The following is a 20,532-nucleotide window of genomic DNA, read 5'->3' as shown; positions in this document are numbered from 1 at the left end:
ACTCCTATGGTACTTTCCTCTTGATCTATCCTCTAGGAAAAGAAAGTTTAATTAGTCAAGAAAGATAAGTCTTGTTGAAGACTAATTCTTTCAGTTACTATATGTGTGTATATAAACACATCCACAGCTACATATAAAGGTAAGATATTTGTTATTATATCTTCCAAGGAAAAGCAAGTACCAACAAGATTTTATAAGCAGAAGACAAAAGATTAGGTGAAAAAAATAAGAATGTAGTTAAGAGTATTAACATTAAATATCAGGCCTACTGTAACATAGACAATACAACCTGTTAAAGTCAACTCCTAAAATGATTATACATGAATACCTGTTTGTGTTGATTAATAAGTGGCATTTCCATGTCTTGGCTAGGGGATGCCATTAGCTGGCGCCGCTGTGGTGTGGCACCAGATGCCTTTTGTTTATTTCTACACATACAGACCAAGAAGAAAAGGCATGCAATGACCAAGGGTATTGCAATGCTAGGGACCAAGATGTAGAGGATTCCCATTTTGCTGCTATCCTGGGGACCTGTTAAGAATAAGTATTAAATGCTTTTTCAGAAGATCTTGTTCAATAAGAAGCACTCATAAAAATATTTAAATGTACAAAATATGCCCTCTTGAACTTCACAAAAAGGCAATTACATGTTAAACTTGAAAAACAATATAAGCTAAGTGCCTATAGTTCAATTACATACTTTGCTATATGCTTTGAAACAAAACAAAATCCATCATAACTAATAATAGCTGTATGCTAAAATTAACTAAAGGCAGCTAAAATTCATTTTCCTTGCTTCGTATAATATATTTATTTTGAAATTTTTGTTCCTATAATAAATAAGATCATATCACAATATTCCCCCACAAGCCCTTAAATACAAGTGAAAATGAAACAATTGTATGTTCTATTCCAATTAAGAAATTTTTGTTACTGCACATTTCGCAATAGCTTCTGTGAAGCCTTTACAATCTGTGATGACTCATTGGTGACTGAAATTTCAGTAAAGACATTGAAGACTAGTGAGTCCATAAAGAGAAGATGGAATCACTGGATCATATTAGCCACATTAATTTTTCCCTATGCTATTATGGAAATTATTTTACTTTTATTTTTAAAAGTAAAGAACAAATTCGTCTTCCTCTATAGGATTTTCACTCTCACACAAATGACATGTTTTATAAACCGGCAAAATTCTAGTTAACCAGTCAAATAACATTAACAAAAAACAAAACAAAACAATCCATGTGTGCAGAGCACTGTATGAGAAACAGTAGGAAGACACAGCCTAAATTGAAACTGTTTCTCTAAGCTCTATCACATGAAACAATAGGATATTTCCATGTCACAAAAACTTGACAGGTAATATAAAAGCAGTGAAGAAATCTATATTTGAGAGAATTACATGTTTGATAAACTACTTTCCTGTGGACTATTGACAGTAAACAGGTTTTATTGATAAAACTAGAGAACTGGAACAAATTTTATAAGTCAACTATTCTAATCACCTCATTCTATAATGCAAAATCAGAGGACCAGAAAAGTGACTTGATTTGCCCACTTTTACATAAAGAGTTTTATATACCAGAAAAATCCTTTAACACTGAAGACACTACAATTACTGAATTATAGTTTAGTGACAGTTCTCGGTAAGAGAATATGGAATAGCAGAAAGAGCACTGGAATTGAAGTCTGGCAAGACTAGTGTTTGAATTCCAACTCTAACACATCTGAATTATATAACCATGGATGAGACACTCAAGTCCTTTAAGTTTCCTTTTCTACATCTGTAAAATACTTGGGGTACCTACCTCGCTGCATTGTAATGAGAATCAAATGAGATAATATATGTAAAGCACTTTGTAAATCTTAAATCACAATGTAAAACTCAGCTATCATGAGTAATTAGTAAAAGGTGCTTGGAGACATTTTGTTTGTTTGTTTCCTTTGGCTGAAGTTGTAGCGATTTGAAAGTTAATCCCTGGCTGAAAGGGGAAACTGCAATCAAATACTATTCCTTGTCCTCTACTATGTACATCTACTTTGTCAACCTGGAATGAAGCAGATTCTGAGGTAGTTGAAAATATCAAAATCCTGTGACTCAGGTCGATATTTTTGATTCTTAAACTTAAAGAGGATCCTCATGCATTAGGTATCTTATCTTCAACTTCAAGTTTGGCACCCGGAAGTCAAGAAACATAGGCCATTCATCCATTCTAATGACAAATTTTCAGCAAGACCTATGCCTCCAAATATGTCTATTTACTGAGTACAGTATCATAATGTTTGCACTCCATTATTTCATTGATCACAGAGAATGTTAGAGCTAAGAAGAACCTTAGTTCTTTGGTCTAATCCTTTCATTTCAGAGATAAGTTAATTGAGGTTTAAGGAATGAAATAATATAATCAAGGTTATACAACTAAAAAGGGCTAGAGTAGGGATTTGAACCCAGGTCTTCTGACCCCTGAGTAGAATGCTCTTTATATTTTCCTACATTACATCAAAATTTCATTTCAAGTTAATGTTGACCAGGTTTGCTTTGTATAAAAAGGGAACTCTCACTATGATGATTCTCCTTCTAATAGAGATTTGCCCTGAAGTTCTCACTGTCTTAGCTGTGGCTCAGTATTGCTGTTGTTAAGGCTCTCTCAGATAAACAGGAGAATCATTATTTCCAACTCTGATTTATTCCTATTTTATACATCACTATCAAGACATTAATTATTTAACTTTTGAAGAGTACACTGATGAGATGTTGAAGCAACTGGAAAACCCTTTCGTTCTGACCCTGAAGTGTATTATTTTATTTTATTTTTTTTTAAATGCAATTTATTTATTTAACATATTTGGTTTTCAGCATTGATTTTCACAACATTTTGAATTACAAATTTTCTCCCCATTTCTACCCTCCCCCCCACTCCAAGATGGCTTATATTCTGGTTGCCCTGTTCCCCAGTCAGCCCTCCCCTCTATCACCCCCCTCCCCTCTCATCCCCTTTTCCCTTCCTTTCTTGTAGGGCAAGATAAATTTCTACACCCCATTGCCTGTGTATCTTATTTTTTAGTTGCATATGAAGTGTATTATTTTAAAACATAATCCTCAATTATTTATGCTGAGGTAAAAGTTTCATGAATCACTGAAATATGTTGATAACCTAAAAATCTCATTTCGTTCACTAATTAAAACCTTTTCTTTGACAAAAACTTTAACTAGAAATGTCACCATGTGGGCAGAGTAAGGAATGCAAATTTCATAATACTCTGGCTTTGCCCACTGTATTACAAAAGGTGAAAAAGCAGTGAAATGATCAAAAACTAAAGAGAAATTAAATGACCACCTACTCTCAAATTAGATAATTTATTAACAAATTGCAATTTAAAGGGTGATATTGTTATTCCTGTTTTTATAGATAAAGAAACTAAAATTAAAAGATTTGCCAAAAGTCAAATAATTATCTAGTGAGAGACCTAGGATTCAATCATTTATAGGGAACATTATCAATGCAAGTTTATATACATCAAATATCTGGACAATATTTAAAAAAAATAATACATACTACAAGAAGGTATGTCACACAGTTCCATGCGTACGTTTTTATTCTGTGTAAAACACCATGGACCTTCCATTTGTCCTCCAGGATTTCGGCAGTAGGCATGCCCCCCTGCTATTTCTGGGAAATCCATACTTGATAGGTGATGACTATGTGGATATTGGGCATTCCAGGCTTGGCACTGATGACCTGACTGAGTAGTGCTGATAGTTCCTCTATAATCTGATCCAGAGCCATTATAGCATTGGTGATCTGAAGGAAAAAAAAACAGACTTTAGAATTTAAAAATTAAGGGGACAGCACCTCTATACATCAACTCTCTGCCCCTTGCAATTTAGCCAAATTAAATTAATGTCATTAATATAAACATAAAATGGAATTTAGTAGGACAATACAGTTTTGGATAATTTCTGAGATACAAAGTGTATGAATCTTCCAATGGTAGCTCAAAGAGAACTTTGTATTCAAATCCAGAATCTAGGATGGTACAATAGAAATCAGTTAATAAATATATATATATATATATTAAACTAAGTTAGCCTTCAAATTAATACTTCTAGAGTAAAAATGCTATATTTATTTTTCTAAGTTAAAGGACCCAAATTCCATTCAGAATCAATATAGCCACTCATCATTATAAAAATTAAGTAAACTTCATATACATTGGAAACACAATACACACACACAATTTTGGGACATATGGAACAAAGGAGGGGTATCTATGAAAACAAAGAGGTATCTTTGTTACTACATACCACAAAATAGATTACTTCCAGATTCAGTCTCAGAACATACAATTATATGGATTTCTTTCTTAGAAGTATTGAAAAAAAAAACCTATTCTGAGTCATATTCTTTTACCATTTAACTGTATAGTGTATTCAAAGATAAAGAGAATGTTAGAGCTTGGAAATAAGAATGAGTCTTTTCTATAAAAGGGAGCGGGGGGCTATAAACTTGCTCTCTTCTATCCTTTAATGGAAAGGACAGATATCAGTGGGATTTTTACCTTTTTTAAAAGAAAGTGTAGTGCAAAAAACACTGGATTTGGATGAAGACAATGTGAGTTCAAGTTATGGTTCTGATACTTACGAGCTGTGGAGATTTGGATAAATTACTTGAACTTCTTTTGTACCTTAGTTTCCTTGTCTTTCAAATGAAAACAATATCACTTGCACTATCAAACTCATAAGTTTATGAGAGGAAAAACAACTTTGTAAAATTCAATATTAATAAGTTGCCATTATTATTTTAAAACAAACACAAGATAGGCTTTTTTCAAATATTTTCAGAATAATTTAAGATTTCTCTTTTTCTATAACATGGTTTGGAGCTCTAAAAGCTGCCAACAAAATAGAAGAGAGCTAATTGAATCAAACAGGGTTGAATGTGGTTATTAGGTCTAAGAATGAGATCTGATTCATAATTTTCAGAAAATGACACAGTAGATAAGGAAAATGACGAAAGTAAGATCAAAGCTTACATCGGTTGAGCCGTTCCACAGGGATGCCAATCCTCATGCAGTTGGCAGCCTCTGCACTTTCAGGTAGTGGTAGATCCTCACATTTGGGCAGCTGGAGCTGCATGAGGATGAGAGGATTCGAGCGGGCAATGTTATATTCCTGCCGGCACAGATCATTCTCCAGCACTTCACATTCATCCCGGCACAGCTCCCTACGTTTGGGAGTCCTGGACCATTCATCACAGAGTGGAAATACAAAGTGGCAGAAGGAAGGGATGGCAAACTGCGAACACTGATCAGATAATTGGGTGGAAGTGCCAATCATGGTGAATGCAGCTGTAAAACAATATCCAAACAGTATTAGGAAGAGCAGTTTCTTTTTTTTCTTTAAACTCAATTTTATCTTATTTTCAGTTGTAGATTATTTCCTTCCCACCTCTCCATTCCCTACTCATTGAGAAGGTAAGAAAAGGAAAAGAAAAGAAAAGAGGTAAGAAAAGAAAAGAAAGTATGTATAGTCAAAACAAATTCTCCCATTAACCATGTTAAAGACGGAGGGAAGGAAGGAAGAAAGGAAGGAAGAAAGGAAGAAAGGAAGGAAGGAAGGAAGGGGGGAAGGAGGGAGGAAAGAAGGAAAGAGGGAAAGAAGGAGCGAAGGAGAAAATATTCTCCAATCTTTACTCTGAGTCCATGAGCTCTCTATCTGGAGGGGGACCACATGTCTCATTATAATTCCTTTGGAAGTGCAGTTGGTCATTTTATTGATCAGAGTTCCTAAGACTTTCAAAGTTATTTATCTTTACAAGGTTGCCATTATTGTATAAGTTGTTCTCCTGGTTACATTCACTTTACTTTGTATCAGTTCATATAAATCTCAGGAGGACTAATTTCCAGATAATCAGTGTTCACATAGTCTACAGACTTCCCCCTTGACAAATTCAGGAATATACATTAAAGGAAATGGTGCTATTCCCCAGCAGGAAGGATTAAGTCAAAGAAATAGAGACAGATTGTCCTGTTGTAATTTCCTATGTGATTCTCTTTAGGAAACATAAAGATCTGAGTTTGAAACATGGATCTAGCATTACTATCTTTGTGACCTCCTCAAACATCAGTGTCCCCCTTTATAAAAGAGATATGATACTTAGGCTACTTTTGTTAACTGTTAAAATGAATTATTAGTGTCTCATGTTGCTCCAATTTTTAACTACAAAACATCCAAGCATCATGCAGTTTGTCAGATATTCTAGCAAGGTTGTGATTAATGTGTGTTTGAATAATGTCAAATTTGATTTAGTTCAAATCATAAAACGATACTAGGTCACATTTAATGTAAGCCAAAATTCAATTAATGCAATACATGAGCTAGTCAAGGGGTTTAACATGCTGCTACATTGTCAATCTGCACTTTTCTGTCATCATGTAGGTAATGTGATGTTATGCTATGTACCATAATATTAACAGTTGTATTAATTTTTTAAAAGAGCCATACTTAAGATAGTAATGATGCTAGCACAAAAAGAAGGGGCTAGTTATTACAATAGAACAAAAATATTATATAACTGAATAGTATGAAAATAGTTACAGTAACTATAAAATAGGACAAGACATCAGAATACCTGATTCCATGGCACATGTTATAAAACACACAGGTGAAATAAAAGGGTCAAAGTTTATCAGCTTTTTATGGTATAACAATGATAGAAGTGTTACAACAATAGAAATGAGTGTGTTCTTTATCTAATGGAAAAATGAAATCAGAATACTTTCCTCTTATCAGAGGAGTCATTCAGACAAAAACTTTGAATTTATTTTAGGCAGGAAAAGAAAAGGGAAATGAAGTGGAGAGTGGAGAAACTTTTACTGAAAGCATTGGCTGGTTCAATTACTTCAGTAATTAAGTGCACTTACATAATGTCAAAATTATCAGAAAAGTGGCCAGGGCAGATGAGAATATGGCAGCTAAATATCCTGATGTTCTAAAGAAAATAATTGAAGAAGGTGGATACACTGATCAACAGGGTTTTAATAGACTCATTCCAGAAAAGGATGCCTGTCAGAGCTTATATTTCTAAGAAAGAAAGAAAATCTCTACTTGAATTTGAAGTGTCTAAAGATTGCCTAATACTTTTATTAAGAGGTAATGTAGAAAGGGATTTTAAATTGAATCCATTACATGTTTATCCGTCTTGAAATTCCCATACTCAGAAAGACTACAAAGATTGATTGCTTCCAGTTCTTTGGTGTTTGAATAAGAAAGCATGGGTGACTAAAGCTGTTTTTGAAGAATGGCTTTTGAGTTATCTTAGCTCCACTGTTGAAAAATATTGCATGGACAAAAATATTGTGTTAAAAGAATTGCTGTTTATAGATGATGCCCTAGGTCATCCAAGTACAATTGGTTCACTGTGTAAAAATGTGAGCATGCAAATTCACCGAGATGTAGATAAAACTTTCTGCACTTACAAATGTATGCATGAAAATTTAAAGAAAGAGAAGACCATTGAGTCTGTGCTGATAAAAAAGAAAACTTTGTCAGTGTAGATATGTCATTTTGAAGTATGGTATCACTTTTAGGTAGTATATCAGCAATTTTAAAATTTTTAAAAATTTTGCTTTCTATAACTATTTTATTACTTTGTAACAAACTGGAATCAAATGCGTGTTCTTATCTGTTAATATCATACTGTTATTTTTTAAAAACCCATATTTTAAATTTTTTTCATTGTATATTTCCATTGCCTAGAATGGATTATAATATTTTATGTATAATTATAACTTCAAATAGTGTATATTCAAATAATGCAACCACCTCATGGAATTAATTATTCACACTAATTGGTACATGGCTGTATTGACATCAAGCACTTTCTTCCTTGAAGCTCTTGCCATATGGAATAATGCTGATCTTTCCTCTCTACTCTATACTTCAATGAATTCATAAGCAATTGTTTTATTTCAATAGTAAGGATTCCTGAGTAATAGTAAGAATGAAACATTTAATTTTTAGAATGTTTACATCAAGTCTTAAGAAAATTAATTGAATGATATAAAATTAGCAAAGTAATTTATACTACCAGTAGACTCTGATAAAAATAGGTAGGGGAATTCTGACCAAGATGGATGGCTTCCTGAACAGAGGAAGACTATTTATCTTCCTCATGCATATTGCAGCAAAAAAAATGAAATTCCAACTGTACTGACTTAATAAGTTCAATCAGAAACTACAGTGATTGCTACAATTCTAGATCTATACAAAAAATTAACCAGCAGCTAATGAAAAAGGGCTATCAATAATTGAGTGACAAGTGTAGTCAAAGAAGCATTACATTACAATGAAGTTCATCCAACATTTTCCTCCAAACATCTTTAAACTAATGCATCAAATAGAATTATGGAGTGGCATAGTCAACAAAAGGCCAATGTGAGATATTTTTCCAACCTAAGACAATTTAAAAGGTTGGAAGGTGAAGTCAGTGACACTGGAGTTGGGGCTCACATAGAGTGTGCCATGGGCCTTGGAGACAACTGTGACAACAGCAGCAGCTGTAGCACCTTCAGCCAATAGATGGTAAGGGGATTGGACAACTGGTCAGAAAGAGATACAGGAGACCCCTCCACTAGCACAGGGCACAGGACAATATGATTTGGCAAATTCATTGCTTATATACCATTCTGGGTTTCAGGTGAAGAGCAGAGTTGAAAGTTGCAATTGCAAGGCTCTGGTTGTAGTTTGAGGGCAAAGAGGAGAGCTAGTGCTTGTAGCTGTAAGAGAACCAGGGCATTTTCTGGGTAAGGACCATAGCACAGACCAGGAAAGCAGTGGTGACACCTCTCCCTACATCACATCATCTTGGTAGCATGGAAAGCTTATAAAACTACCAGTAGAAAGAGTAGGATGAAAAAATCTGAAGCTTCAAGCAATGACCCCTAGCCCAGGTTAGCAAAGCCTAATTTTAGCATAAGGTTCAAAGTCAAGAGATAGGATGGAAAAATGAGCAAACAAAAACAACAAAAGAACCTGATCATTAAACAGCTATAAAACTTAAAAGACAACACTGTGAAAATAGCTACCAAAAAAGCCTCAAAGAAAAATGCCATTGAACTCATGGTCAGCAAGAATTCCTGGAAGAGCAAAAAAAAAAAAGAGCAAAAATAAATTGTTTCAAAAATCAAATATCAGTGTAGAGAAAAAAAATGGAAACAAGTGCAAGTGGTGCAAGAAAATTATGAAAAGAGAATTAACAGCTTGGTAAAAAGAGGTACAAAAATACTGAAGAAAAAAAGAACTGGTCAAATGGCAAAAGGGGTTCAAAACTTTACTTATGAAAAGAACTACTTAAAAAGCAGAATTGGTCAAATGGAAAAAGAAGTACAAAATGTAACAAAAAAATAATTCCAAAATTTGTAATTGAGCAAATGGAAGCTAATAACTATATAAGAAATCAAGAAACAATAAAACAAAGTCAAAAGAATGAAAAAGTAGAAGAAAATATGAACTATCTCATCAGAAAAATAACTAATCCTGGGTTACAAATTGAGGAGAGAAAATTTAAGAATCATGGGACTACCTGAAAGTCATGATAAAATAAAAGTCTACACATGATATTTCAAGAAATTATCAAAGTGAACATCAGAATCAGAGGGTAAAACATAAATTGAAATAATTCACTGATCATCTACTAAAAAAGATCCCAAAATGAAAACTTCCAGGAATATTAGAAATGAATTTCAGAGCTTGCAGTTTAAGGAGAAAACATAACATGCAGCCAGAAAGAAACCATTCAAATATCACAGTGACGGTCATGCAAGATCTAGTAGCCATCATGTTAAAGGAGTGGAGGGTTTGGAATGATATGCTGCAAGGCAAAGGAACTAGGATTGCAACCAAGAATAACCTACCTGACAAAACTGAGTATAATCCTTCCAGGGGAAAAATAGATGTTGATGAAATAGAGGAGTTTCAAGCATTCTTGGTAAAAAGACCAGAGTTCAATAGAAAATCTGACATTCAAACAACAAGGCTCAAGAGAAGCATAAAAAGGTAAAAATGAAAGAGAAATCATAAGGGACTCAATATGTTTAAAATGTTTGTATCTTACATTGAAAAATACCTGTAACTCCTAAGAACTTTATCATTATAAGGGCAGGTAGAAGGAATGTACATAGACAGAGGGCAGGGTTGTGAATCATTTATGTTGGAATGATCTAAAAAAGTGAAGGGATGAGAAAGAGGGATGCACTAGGAGAAGGGAAAAGAGAGGAAAATTGGAAAGGTTATCTCAAGGGTTTGGTTTTTTTACAGTGGAGGGCAAAATGGAAGGGGGCATAAAACACTTTAACCTCATTTTCATCTGAACTGGTTCAAAGAGGGAAGAATACATACATATATACACGCATAGAGATATACAGAGATATATATAGATAGATCTATATTGATTTGTAGATATATAAACACAATATATCTAGATGTACAGATATATAGATCTATATAAGTCTATCACATATAGATCTATCTCTGCATGCATAGAGACAGAATTATATAACTGTATCTATAATCTATTTACATAAATATGGATGCATAGATAGAGAAACATATTATCTTACTGAACAGGGAAGTAGGAGGGGAAAAGGATAAGAGAAAGAGGAAGTAGAGATAAGAGGGAGGATTAAGACAGGCAGTGATCAGAAGGAAAACAGTTTTGAGGAAGGACAGCAAAAAAAAAAAAGACGGATAAATAGAAGAAAATAGGAAAACACAGTAATCATAACTGTCAATATGAATGGTATTAACTCACCCATAAAAAGGAAGCAGGTAACAGAATAGATTACAAATGAGAATACAACAATATATTTTTTTTACAAGAAATATACTTGAAACAGAAAGACACAAAGAGAATCAAATAGGAGAGTCAAAGAGAATCAATTATTCTTCAGGTGAAGCAAAAAGGCAAGAGTAGCAATCATGTTCTCACAAAAAACAAATGCACAAATACACCTAATTAAAAAAGGTAAACCAGAAAACTACATTTTACTAAAAGGTATCATAGATAATGAGGCAATAGCAATACTAGACATAAATGTGTCCAATTAAATAACATACAAATTCTAAAAGGAAAAATTAAATGAATTACAGGAAGAAATAGTAAAATTATATTAGTGGAGGAATTTCAACTTGTCCCCCATAAAACTGGACAAATATAACCATAAAATAAATGAGAAATAAGGAGAAAAGTAGAATTTTAGAAAAGACGCGCGCGTGCGTGTGTGTGTGTGTGTGTGTATGTGTGTGTGTGTGTGTGTGTGAGAGAGAGAGAGAGAGAGAGAGACATGACACACCCTTGGAGAAAGCTGAATGGGAATAGAAAGGAGTATACCATTTTCCTCACCTGCACAAGGCACTTTCAGAAAAATTAATCATGTATTAGGGCATAAAAACCTAATAAATAAGGGCAGAAAAGCAGAAAAATGAAATGTTCCCCTTTGGGGCCATAATGAAATAAAAATTACATTCAATAAAGTGCCTTGGAAGCAGACAGTAAAAATTAATAAGAAATTAAATAATCTAATTCTAAAGAATGAGTGGGCTAAAGCACAGATCATAGAAATGATCAACTTCCTTAAAGATATGAAAACAATGAAACAACATACCAAAATTTGTGGGATGCTGCCAAAGAATACATAGAAGAAACATATCTCTAAATGCTTATATCAATAAAAAAAGAGAAAGAGCGGGTAGATGAATGGGGCATGAAACCAAAAAGAACCAGAAAAAATAAAAATTCTGAAAACTAAAGGAAAGATTAATAAAACTGAAATTAAAAATACCATTGAACTGAAAATATTGAAAATACCAGGGGCTAGTTTTATGAAAACCTAATAAAATAGATAAATCTAGGTAGTTTTTTTTAAAAAAAGAATAAAACCTTAATACCAGTGTCAAAAATGAAAAGGGCAAAAGCTCCACCAATGAAGATGAAATTAAAGCAATTATTAGAATGTTTCACCAAATTTTATGTCAATAAAACTACCAATCTAAGTGAAATGGATGAATATTGTCAAACATTCAAAGAACAATGAATTCTAACAGTATATAAAGTATGTTAAAAAACAAGTAGAGGAGTCCTAACCAATTCCTTATATGTCCAAATATTGTTTTGATATATAAACCAGGGAGAGCAAAAACACACAAAGAAATCTCTAGACCAATTTACCAAATGGATACCATTTTTATTTTCCAATATTTTTTCTGATTACGTGTAAAAACTTTTTTTTACATTTTTAAAAAATTTTGGGTTCCAAATTCTCTTTGTCCCTCCCTTTCTTCCTGTCCTCTCCTAGGAAAGGTAAGTAATTTGGTATAGGTTATACTTGTGTAGTCATGTAAAACTTATTTTCATATTAGTTATGTTGTGGAATAAAACAGGACAATAACAAAAACCAACCCTAAGAAAAATAAATTAAAAAAGGTTTCGATCTGCAGTCAGACTCCATCAGTTCTTTCTGTGGAGGTGAATAGCATTTTTCAACATAAATTCCTCGGAATTGTCTCAGATCTTTGTATTGCTGAGAATAACTAAGACATTCACAGTTGATCATTGTCCAATATTGCTGTTATGAAGTTCAGTGTTCTACTGGTTCTGTTCACTTAATTTTTCATCAGTTCATGTAAGTCTTTTCAGGTTTTTCTGAAATCATCTTGCTCATTATTTCTTATAGCATAATATTATTCCATCACAACTGTATACCACAACTTGTTCTGCTATTCCCCAATTGATGAGCATCCCCTCAATGACAAATTCTTAGAGCTGCTATGTTTTTGTACATATAGGTCCTCCCTAATGAATACTGATACAAAAATTTTAAATAAAATATTATCAAGGAGACCAAAGCAATATGTCACAAAGATAATATACTATGATAAGGTGGTATTTATACTAGGAATGCAGGGCTGGTTCAATATTAAGAAAAACATAAGTAAATTGATCATTTCAATAACAAAAACAATAAAAAAACATGATTTTATCAATTGAGGCAGAAAAAAAGCTTTTGACAAAATACAACACCCATTCCTATTAGAAACATTGAAAAGCAAAGGAATAAATGCAGCCTTTTTAAAAATGATAAATAGTATCTGTCTAAAACTAAAAATAATCATTATCTGTAATGAGGATAAACAATAAGACCAGGAGTGAAGGAAGGATGTCCATTATCACCACTCTTATTCAATATTGTACTAGAAATGCTAGCTCCAGCACTAAGACAAGAAAAAAGAATTGATGGGATGGGAAAAGGCAACAAAGAAACAAAACTACCACTGTTGGCAGAAGATATTATGGTATACTTAGAAAACCCAAGAGAATCAAATTAAAAAACTAGTAAAAAAATTAACAAATTCGAAAACTTGCAGGATAGAAAATAAACCCACATAAATCACCAGCATTTCTATATATTACCAAAAAAAATCCATCCAGAAGAGATAGAAAGATAAATTCCATTTAAAATTACTGCAAATACTATACAATAGTCTACTTGCCAATAGACACCTAGGTACTATATGAACACAATTACAAAACACTTCTCACACAAATTCAGATCTAAGCAACTGGAGAAACATTAATTGCTCATGGGTAGGCCAAGACAATATAATAAAATGACAATTCTACTTAAATTAACTTGCATATTTGGTGCCAAACCAATTACAAAAACAAAATTACCAAAACATTCTTTTATATCTCTAGAAAAAAATGACAAAATTAACCTGGAAGAACAAAAAGTCAAAAATATCAAGGGAGTAAATGAAAACAAAATCTGAAAGAAGACAGCCTGATTTTAAACTATATTACAAAGGAGTAATCATCAAAACAATCTGGTTCTGCTTAAGAAATTGAGTGGTAGATCACTGGAACACACAGTAGTAACTACAATGCACATTGCATAGTAGTAAGTATGTAATCTAGTGCTTGATAAGTCCAAAGATTCAAACTTTCGGGACAAGAATTCACTATTTGACAAAAAGTGCTCAGAAAACTGTAAAGCAGTCTGGGAGAAACTAGGGATAGACCAACATCTCACATCATATACCAAGATAAGGTAAAAATGTATACATAATTTAGACTTAAGAGGTCATATCGTAAGCAAATTAGGGGAACATGGAAAATTTTACCTGTTAGATATGTGGACAAGGGAAGAGATTATGACAAAAGAACAGATAGAAAGGATCAAGGGAAGCATAATGGATAATTTTGATTACATGAAATTAAAGAGGCTTTGCATAAACAAAACCAATGCTGCCAAGATTAGAAAGAAAGCAGAAAACAGGAAAAAGGTTTTTTTTTTAATAACAAGTTTCTCTTATGAAGATCTCATATCTCAAATATATAGTGAACTGAGCTAAATCCCTAATGATTAGAGAAATGCATATTAAATAAACTCTGAGGTACCACCTCATATCCATCAGATTGGCTAACATGACAGAAAAGGAAAATGATAAATGCTGGAGGGAGGGTGGTGGAAAAATCAGTACATGAATGCACTGTTGGCAGAGTTGTGAACTGGTCTAACCATTCTGAAGAACAATTTGGAACTCTATTTAAAGGTCTATAAATCTTGGTGTATACTCTTCAACCCAGCAATATTACTACTAGGTCTGTCTCTCAAAGAGATCAAAGGGAAATGACAGATATGTACAAAAAATATTTAAGGCGACACTGTGGGGGTAGATAAGAATTGGAAATTGATGGAGTGCCCATCAATCTGAGAATGGCTGAACAAGTTGTGGTATTTGATTGGGACAGAATCCTATCGTGCTCTAAGAAATGATGAAGGGGATGGTTTGAAGAAAATCTGATGCAAAGAGCAGACAGGAGAACATTGTATACAGTAACAGCAATGATGATCAATTGTGAAAGACTTACCTACTCTAACCAATGCAATGATCCAAGACAATTCCAAAGGACTCATAATGAAAAATACTATCCATCTACAGAGAGAGAACTGATAAACCTTGAATGTATACTGAAGCATATTTTTTTTACTTTATTCTTCTTGATTTTTTTTGCAACATAGCTAATATAGCAGTATGTTTTGCCTGATTTCACATTCGTAACTGATATCCAATTTCTTGCCTTCTCAATTGTTTGAGAAGGGCCTGGAAGGAGGGAGAAAATTTGGAACTCAAAACTAAAAAGAAAAAATCAATGCTAAAAATGTGTGTCTTTTTTTAAAAGAAAGAAACTCCAAAAGGAAAAGTACCAGGAACATTGTAGACGAAATTTAGAGCTCCTTCATTAAAGAATATACTTCAAGCATCCAGAAAGAAGCAGTTCAATAACCAAGGAATTATAGTGAAGGTCATTTAAGACCTACCAGCTTCTACCATGAAACAGAGAAGATCTTGATTCCAAATTGGTGAAGGGAAGGGAGCAGGCATTTATATAGAAACTACTATGAGTAAGGCACTATACTAAGCATTGTACCAATATTATCTAATTTGATATAAAAGGAAAACCAAAAGATATAGACTTACAACCAAGAATAACTTACCTCATAAAGCTGAGTATTGTCCTACAGGGTTCTCTTCAGAGGGCTTGTAAAAGGGAAAGAGAAAGGAGAGCAAAAGTAATACACTAGTGTATAAAAAGAGAAATGGAGCAGGAATTTGCCACTTATAAACAAGATGCATGAGAAGATGAGTATATAAGTATAAAGGAAGGCATGGGCTTCAGATGAACCTCAATATGAAACTTCTGTGTGTATACAAATAGGGTTGGGGGAAGTTAAGAGGGATGACAATAGAGGGAATAGTTGCAAGCAAAACATACTTTCTGATCCCAAAACGAAAACAAAGAAAAGAGCTACAATATGGGGGGAGTGTCCATTAATTGGAAGCATACCTGAACAGATTATGATATATGAATGTAATGGCAAATTAGTGACCTATAAGGAATGACAAAAGAGATGATTACATAGAATCCTGAACAGTAAGTACTGATTCAGAGTGAAATAAGCATAACCAGGAGAACAAGCCATACAAGGGGGCAAGAACATTGTAAAGAAAAACAACTTTGTAGGATTTAAGCAGTCTGATCATTTTACTGACCATAACATAAGAAGAAGCATGTTACCTCTTGGTCAGAGTCAGGTTGTATTCAAAATGCAGAGACATATGTTTCTGGACATGGACACTTTGTGGATTTGTTTTGTTTGACCTTTTTTATTTGTTAGAAGGGTTTTTTTCCCTTTTCAGCTTTTTTAATTAAAGGGGAGAGCAGTGACAGGGGTGGGTTAGCAATACTGATTTCAGAAGATAAGGAGGAACAATAAACATTTTTTAAATGCACAGAAGAGAAGAATAATGGTAGACAATTGTCATGTGTATGACAACAGGGAACCTCACTCTGGAAAGCTATCCTGGACTGGGAACACATAAGGGCATTCTGTCAATTAGTTCTAATTAGCTGATGACTTGAATAGCTATACTGTTGGCTGGCTACATAGCCAGAAATGAGGTGCATTCAAAAAGTTCTCAGGCAAGAGTGCCTGGGTCTTGGTTTGGCTTTTTCCTGACTGGCTAAATTCTGGTAAGATAGAGATAATGTGTGGGCCCTCTCAATCTAAGAACAATATGTGGTATTTGAATATAGGCCACTGTTCTTTGTCTCACTGCATTTGTTTTGTCATGACTTCAGGTGAAAAAGTATAAGATTCAGCTACAGTCTTGTGAGTTTCAACAGGTTACAACTGCTCACCACTAAAAGTCTAGGAGCCAGGGTATGTGCCAGGTTTTGCAACCAGCCAGCTCACCAATCAAGTTTTGTAGAATGACCTTGAATTCAGCTCAACAGCAGAGCCCCTTGGAATGACTTCAGGGATACAGCTGAAATGAGATCTTATATTCAGTAGCTGTTACACAATTTGGCAGTTAACCTGGTTGGATGAATGAATGCTAAAAAAGAAACTGTCTTAAATTTTGAACCCACTCTCTCCAGGAAAATGGAGGTATAGGGAAAATGTTTTCCCAGATAGAGAAATAGTTGTACTTCTGTTTTTACAATATCTTCTTGGTAAATAACCTTTTTAAAAGCTAATTGCTTTAATTGGTTACATGGAACTGAAGATCTAAGCAGTGGTAACTAACAGTGAATAGAACACACTAGAATGGGGGCTTGAATCGGTGATACTACCGTACTCCCTCATAGAAGAGAGGGGGATATGCAGCTGACCTTATTTTTGAACAATGAGTTCAGAGTGTAGAAGGAAGTACAAACAGGACAGTTTTGAATTAATGTGTGGCATTAATTACATATTTTTCTCCTTTTTATTTTATTTTTTCTATTGAGTATTTATTTTCTCTTTCCTCCACCTTCCACTAAAAAAAAAAAGAAAATAGAAAATAGAAAACAAAACAAGGACAAAGCCCTGACAAAGTCAAGCAAAAGATATTCCTACACTGAACATACCCAAAAATGTATATCTTATTCTGCATCTTAAATCCATTTGTGGTGAGTTGGGTCACATTCTTCAACATTAGTCCTCAGAAATGTTGGTGCATCAATAAATTATCAGAGCTCTTAAATCTTTCAAAATTGTTTTTCTTTACAAAATTGGTATTATTTCTTAAATTGTTCTCTTGGTTCTCTTCACTTCAGTTCATATAAATCTCAGGCCTTTGTGCAAATGTTCATTTCATCAATTTTTTTACTGCCTAATATAATATTCTATTACATTCATGAACTATAACTTATTCAACCTTAATCCAATTGATGGGCACCCTATTTGTTTCCTGTTCTTTGGTACTATCAAAAAAGCTGCTATAAATATTTATGAATATAGGGGTACTTTTCTTTTAAAAATTTCTTCAGGGTATAATCCTTGTAGTGGTATCAATGGGTTCAAGGGTATGTACAATTTAATGACTTTTGGGGCATATGGCTGGACCAATTCATAGCTCTACCAATAATATCTGCCTGTTTCCCTGACTCCCTTCAAGATTTGACATTTTTCTTTTTTTGTAAATTAACTATGGTAATCTGATAGGTGTGAGATGGAATCTTGGGGTTGTTTAATATATATTTCTCTATTCATGAATTTGAGGGTTTTTTATATAGCTACTAATAGCTTGGATTTCTTCCTTAGAAAACTAACTTTATATCCTTTGGCCATTTATGAACTGGAGAATGCCTCTTATTCTTATAAATTTGAGTCAGTTAGTTCCTTTTAAAATTTGGACATGACACCTTTATTAGAAAAAGCTGTTGTAAAGATGTTTTTACTAATTAATTATTTCCCCTCTAATTTTAACTGGATTGGTTTCATACAGAACTTTTAAATTTAATGTAATTAAAAGTGTCCATTTTGTATTCTGTGATCATACACACACATATGTGTGTCATTAACTCTTTCCCACTCTTAAATCTGAAAGGTTAATTTTAAACTTTAATGCTTATCTAAGCATTGAGAATACAAAGAAAGACCACAGTCCTTGTCTTAATGGAGCTTCTAGTTGAGGAGATGCCATATACATAAATAGGTACATACAAGATACTTACAGAGCTGATGGAGGGTAACCTTAGAGGGCAGGCTCTAGCAGCTAGAATTCTAGAGACTAGAAATGTGGCATTTTATCTAAGTGTTGAAAGATTCCAAGGATTCTAAGGGGCAGAGGTAAGGAAGAAACAAATTCTAGACATGAGGGATAGCCAATGCAAATGCATGGGGAATAAGAGATATTGTCACACATGAGAAGCTACAAGTAGGTTAGTACGGTTGGACTATAGAATGCTTGGAGCAGAGTAAATATAAGAATTAAAAAGTAGGAAGGAACCAGGATATAAAGAGCTTTAAATGCCAAAAGGCTTATATTTTGTCCTGGACGTAATGGAGAAACACTGAAGGGAGGAAAGGGAAGGCGAAGAGAGAGCTGGCATAGTCAAATCAATGCTTTAGGAAAATCATTGTGGCAGCTCTGTGGGGAATGGTTTGGAGGAGGGATAGACTTGAGGCAAGAAGAACAATCAGAAAGCTTTTGCAATAGCTCTAGAGAGAATGACTGTCTGAACTAGGGATGTCAGTGAGTGAATAGAAGGAGGTGTGTGTGTGTGTGTGTGTGTGTGTTGATATGAAATGATGTTAAGACAGAAATGAAAAAATTAAATGAGGTGAGTGAGATTGAGGAGCTGGGCATGATGTCTTTAATAGTAATAGGGAAATTCAGAAAACAAAAGTTCAAAAAAGGGGTATATAATAAAATATAATGAATTCTGTTTTGGACAAATTTAGCTTGAGATGCCTACCAGACTTAAATATAGATATAGAATATAGAACTTCTTGGTCTAATGAAGAAACTTGCAATATCAAGAATAGCTAAGAGGGCATGCAATAGTGAATAGATGCAGAAGAAAGGAAAATTTAATATAGCTAAATGTTAACCGTGTTACTGATGAAGCAAATATGATTCTGCACCTGGAGGAGAAAAGGTAAAGCATCCATTTCTCTAACAATGCTTTGTAAATGACCCACTATAAGAAGAGCAACAATGGAAAAAAGTACTGACCAGAAATCAGGCTATCTGGCTAAATTAGGTAAGTAAGTAATTTGCAAGCGGCTGACTTTTAGGATTTAGGGTCAAAGAAACAAATTTCACCAATTATGTTTACATATCATTCCCCTCTCATCCCCCAAACATATGCACAAACAACAGAGATCTCAATTTTTAGTTGTAAAAGAAAAAGTGAGATTTCTTTGCCACATCATTAGTATAAGGATAGCAAGGCTGCAAATTGATAAGCATAAAGGGTAATAAAACTAGCAATGTTTGCACTCACATGGTTGAGTTGAACAAATTATTATTGTTCTAGTGCAAATATACATAATTCTTACCTGTAATTCGGTTTTCAATTTCCCCTTGCATCTGGAGGGAGTCTACAAAAATAGTCCTGTTTCCAATGAATCGTGCACATGCAATCCCCCTGTAGGGCTGACAAAACCCATCTTCATGATAATCATCCCTGTGAAAAACACAAATGGAAATTTTAGATAATTCATATTCAGATATGTAAATAATTAAACTTCTTTAAAGGAGGTACAGAGGGGAAACGGAAAATGTGGAAAGTTTAGATAGGAAAAAACATTAATTTCCAACCTGCTGCTTCTCCTCCCCTTTCACATGAATATAACAAGGTTCTTATGAGAAAATGAACATAATTCCAAAATCATGTTAATGATTAGAGATCATCTCTTTTGCAGTTATTATTAATCTAAAGCCAATTACATTAACTTACATATTACCATCTCTGTGTAACCGGGACAAGGAGAAAACCAATCAACAAACATTTATTGAGCATCTACTAAGTGCAAAGCAGTCTGTCAGCACTGTGGGTGACACAAAAAAAGGATAAAGTATGTTTTTCCTAACAAAAGTACATTCAATTGTAATCTCCTTAAAACCAATCATTTGGTATTTACCATGAAATAAGGACTGGAGGAGTTAAAAGGAGAGCAAGCAATTAGCTAGCT

The 20,532-nt window shown here is 33.7% G+C and overlaps 1 protein-coding gene across 1 annotated transcript in view; it reads right to left on the bottom strand.

Moving 5' to 3' along the window:
- Window positions 1-20,532, bottom strand: part of ROR2 (receptor tyrosine kinase like orphan receptor 2) — an 85,362-nt gene that overhangs the window by 2,910 nt on the left and 61,920 nt on the right. Inside the window, exons 4-7 of the mRNA XM_036739717.1 lie at window positions 19,897-20,024; window positions 5,038-5,352; window positions 3,561-3,806; window positions 329-531 (exon numbers count right to left, since the gene is read on the bottom strand). Of these exons, the coding sequence (XP_036595612.1) occupies window positions 329-531; window positions 3,561-3,806; window positions 5,038-5,352; window positions 19,897-20,024 (892 nt within the window). The remainder of the gene's footprint in view (window positions 1-328; window positions 532-3,560; window positions 3,807-5,037; window positions 5,353-19,896; window positions 20,025-20,532) is intronic.

Source organism: Trichosurus vulpecula, chromosome 9, assembly GCF_011100635.1.
Source record: "Trichosurus vulpecula isolate mTriVul1 chromosome 9, mTriVul1.pri, whole genome shotgun sequence".
In the NCBI taxonomy this organism is placed as follows: domain Eukaryota; kingdom Metazoa; phylum Chordata; class Mammalia; order Diprotodontia; family Phalangeridae; genus Trichosurus; species Trichosurus vulpecula.
Note: the sequence above shows the minus strand (reverse complement) of the source record. Positions and strands in the feature narration are given on the sequence as shown.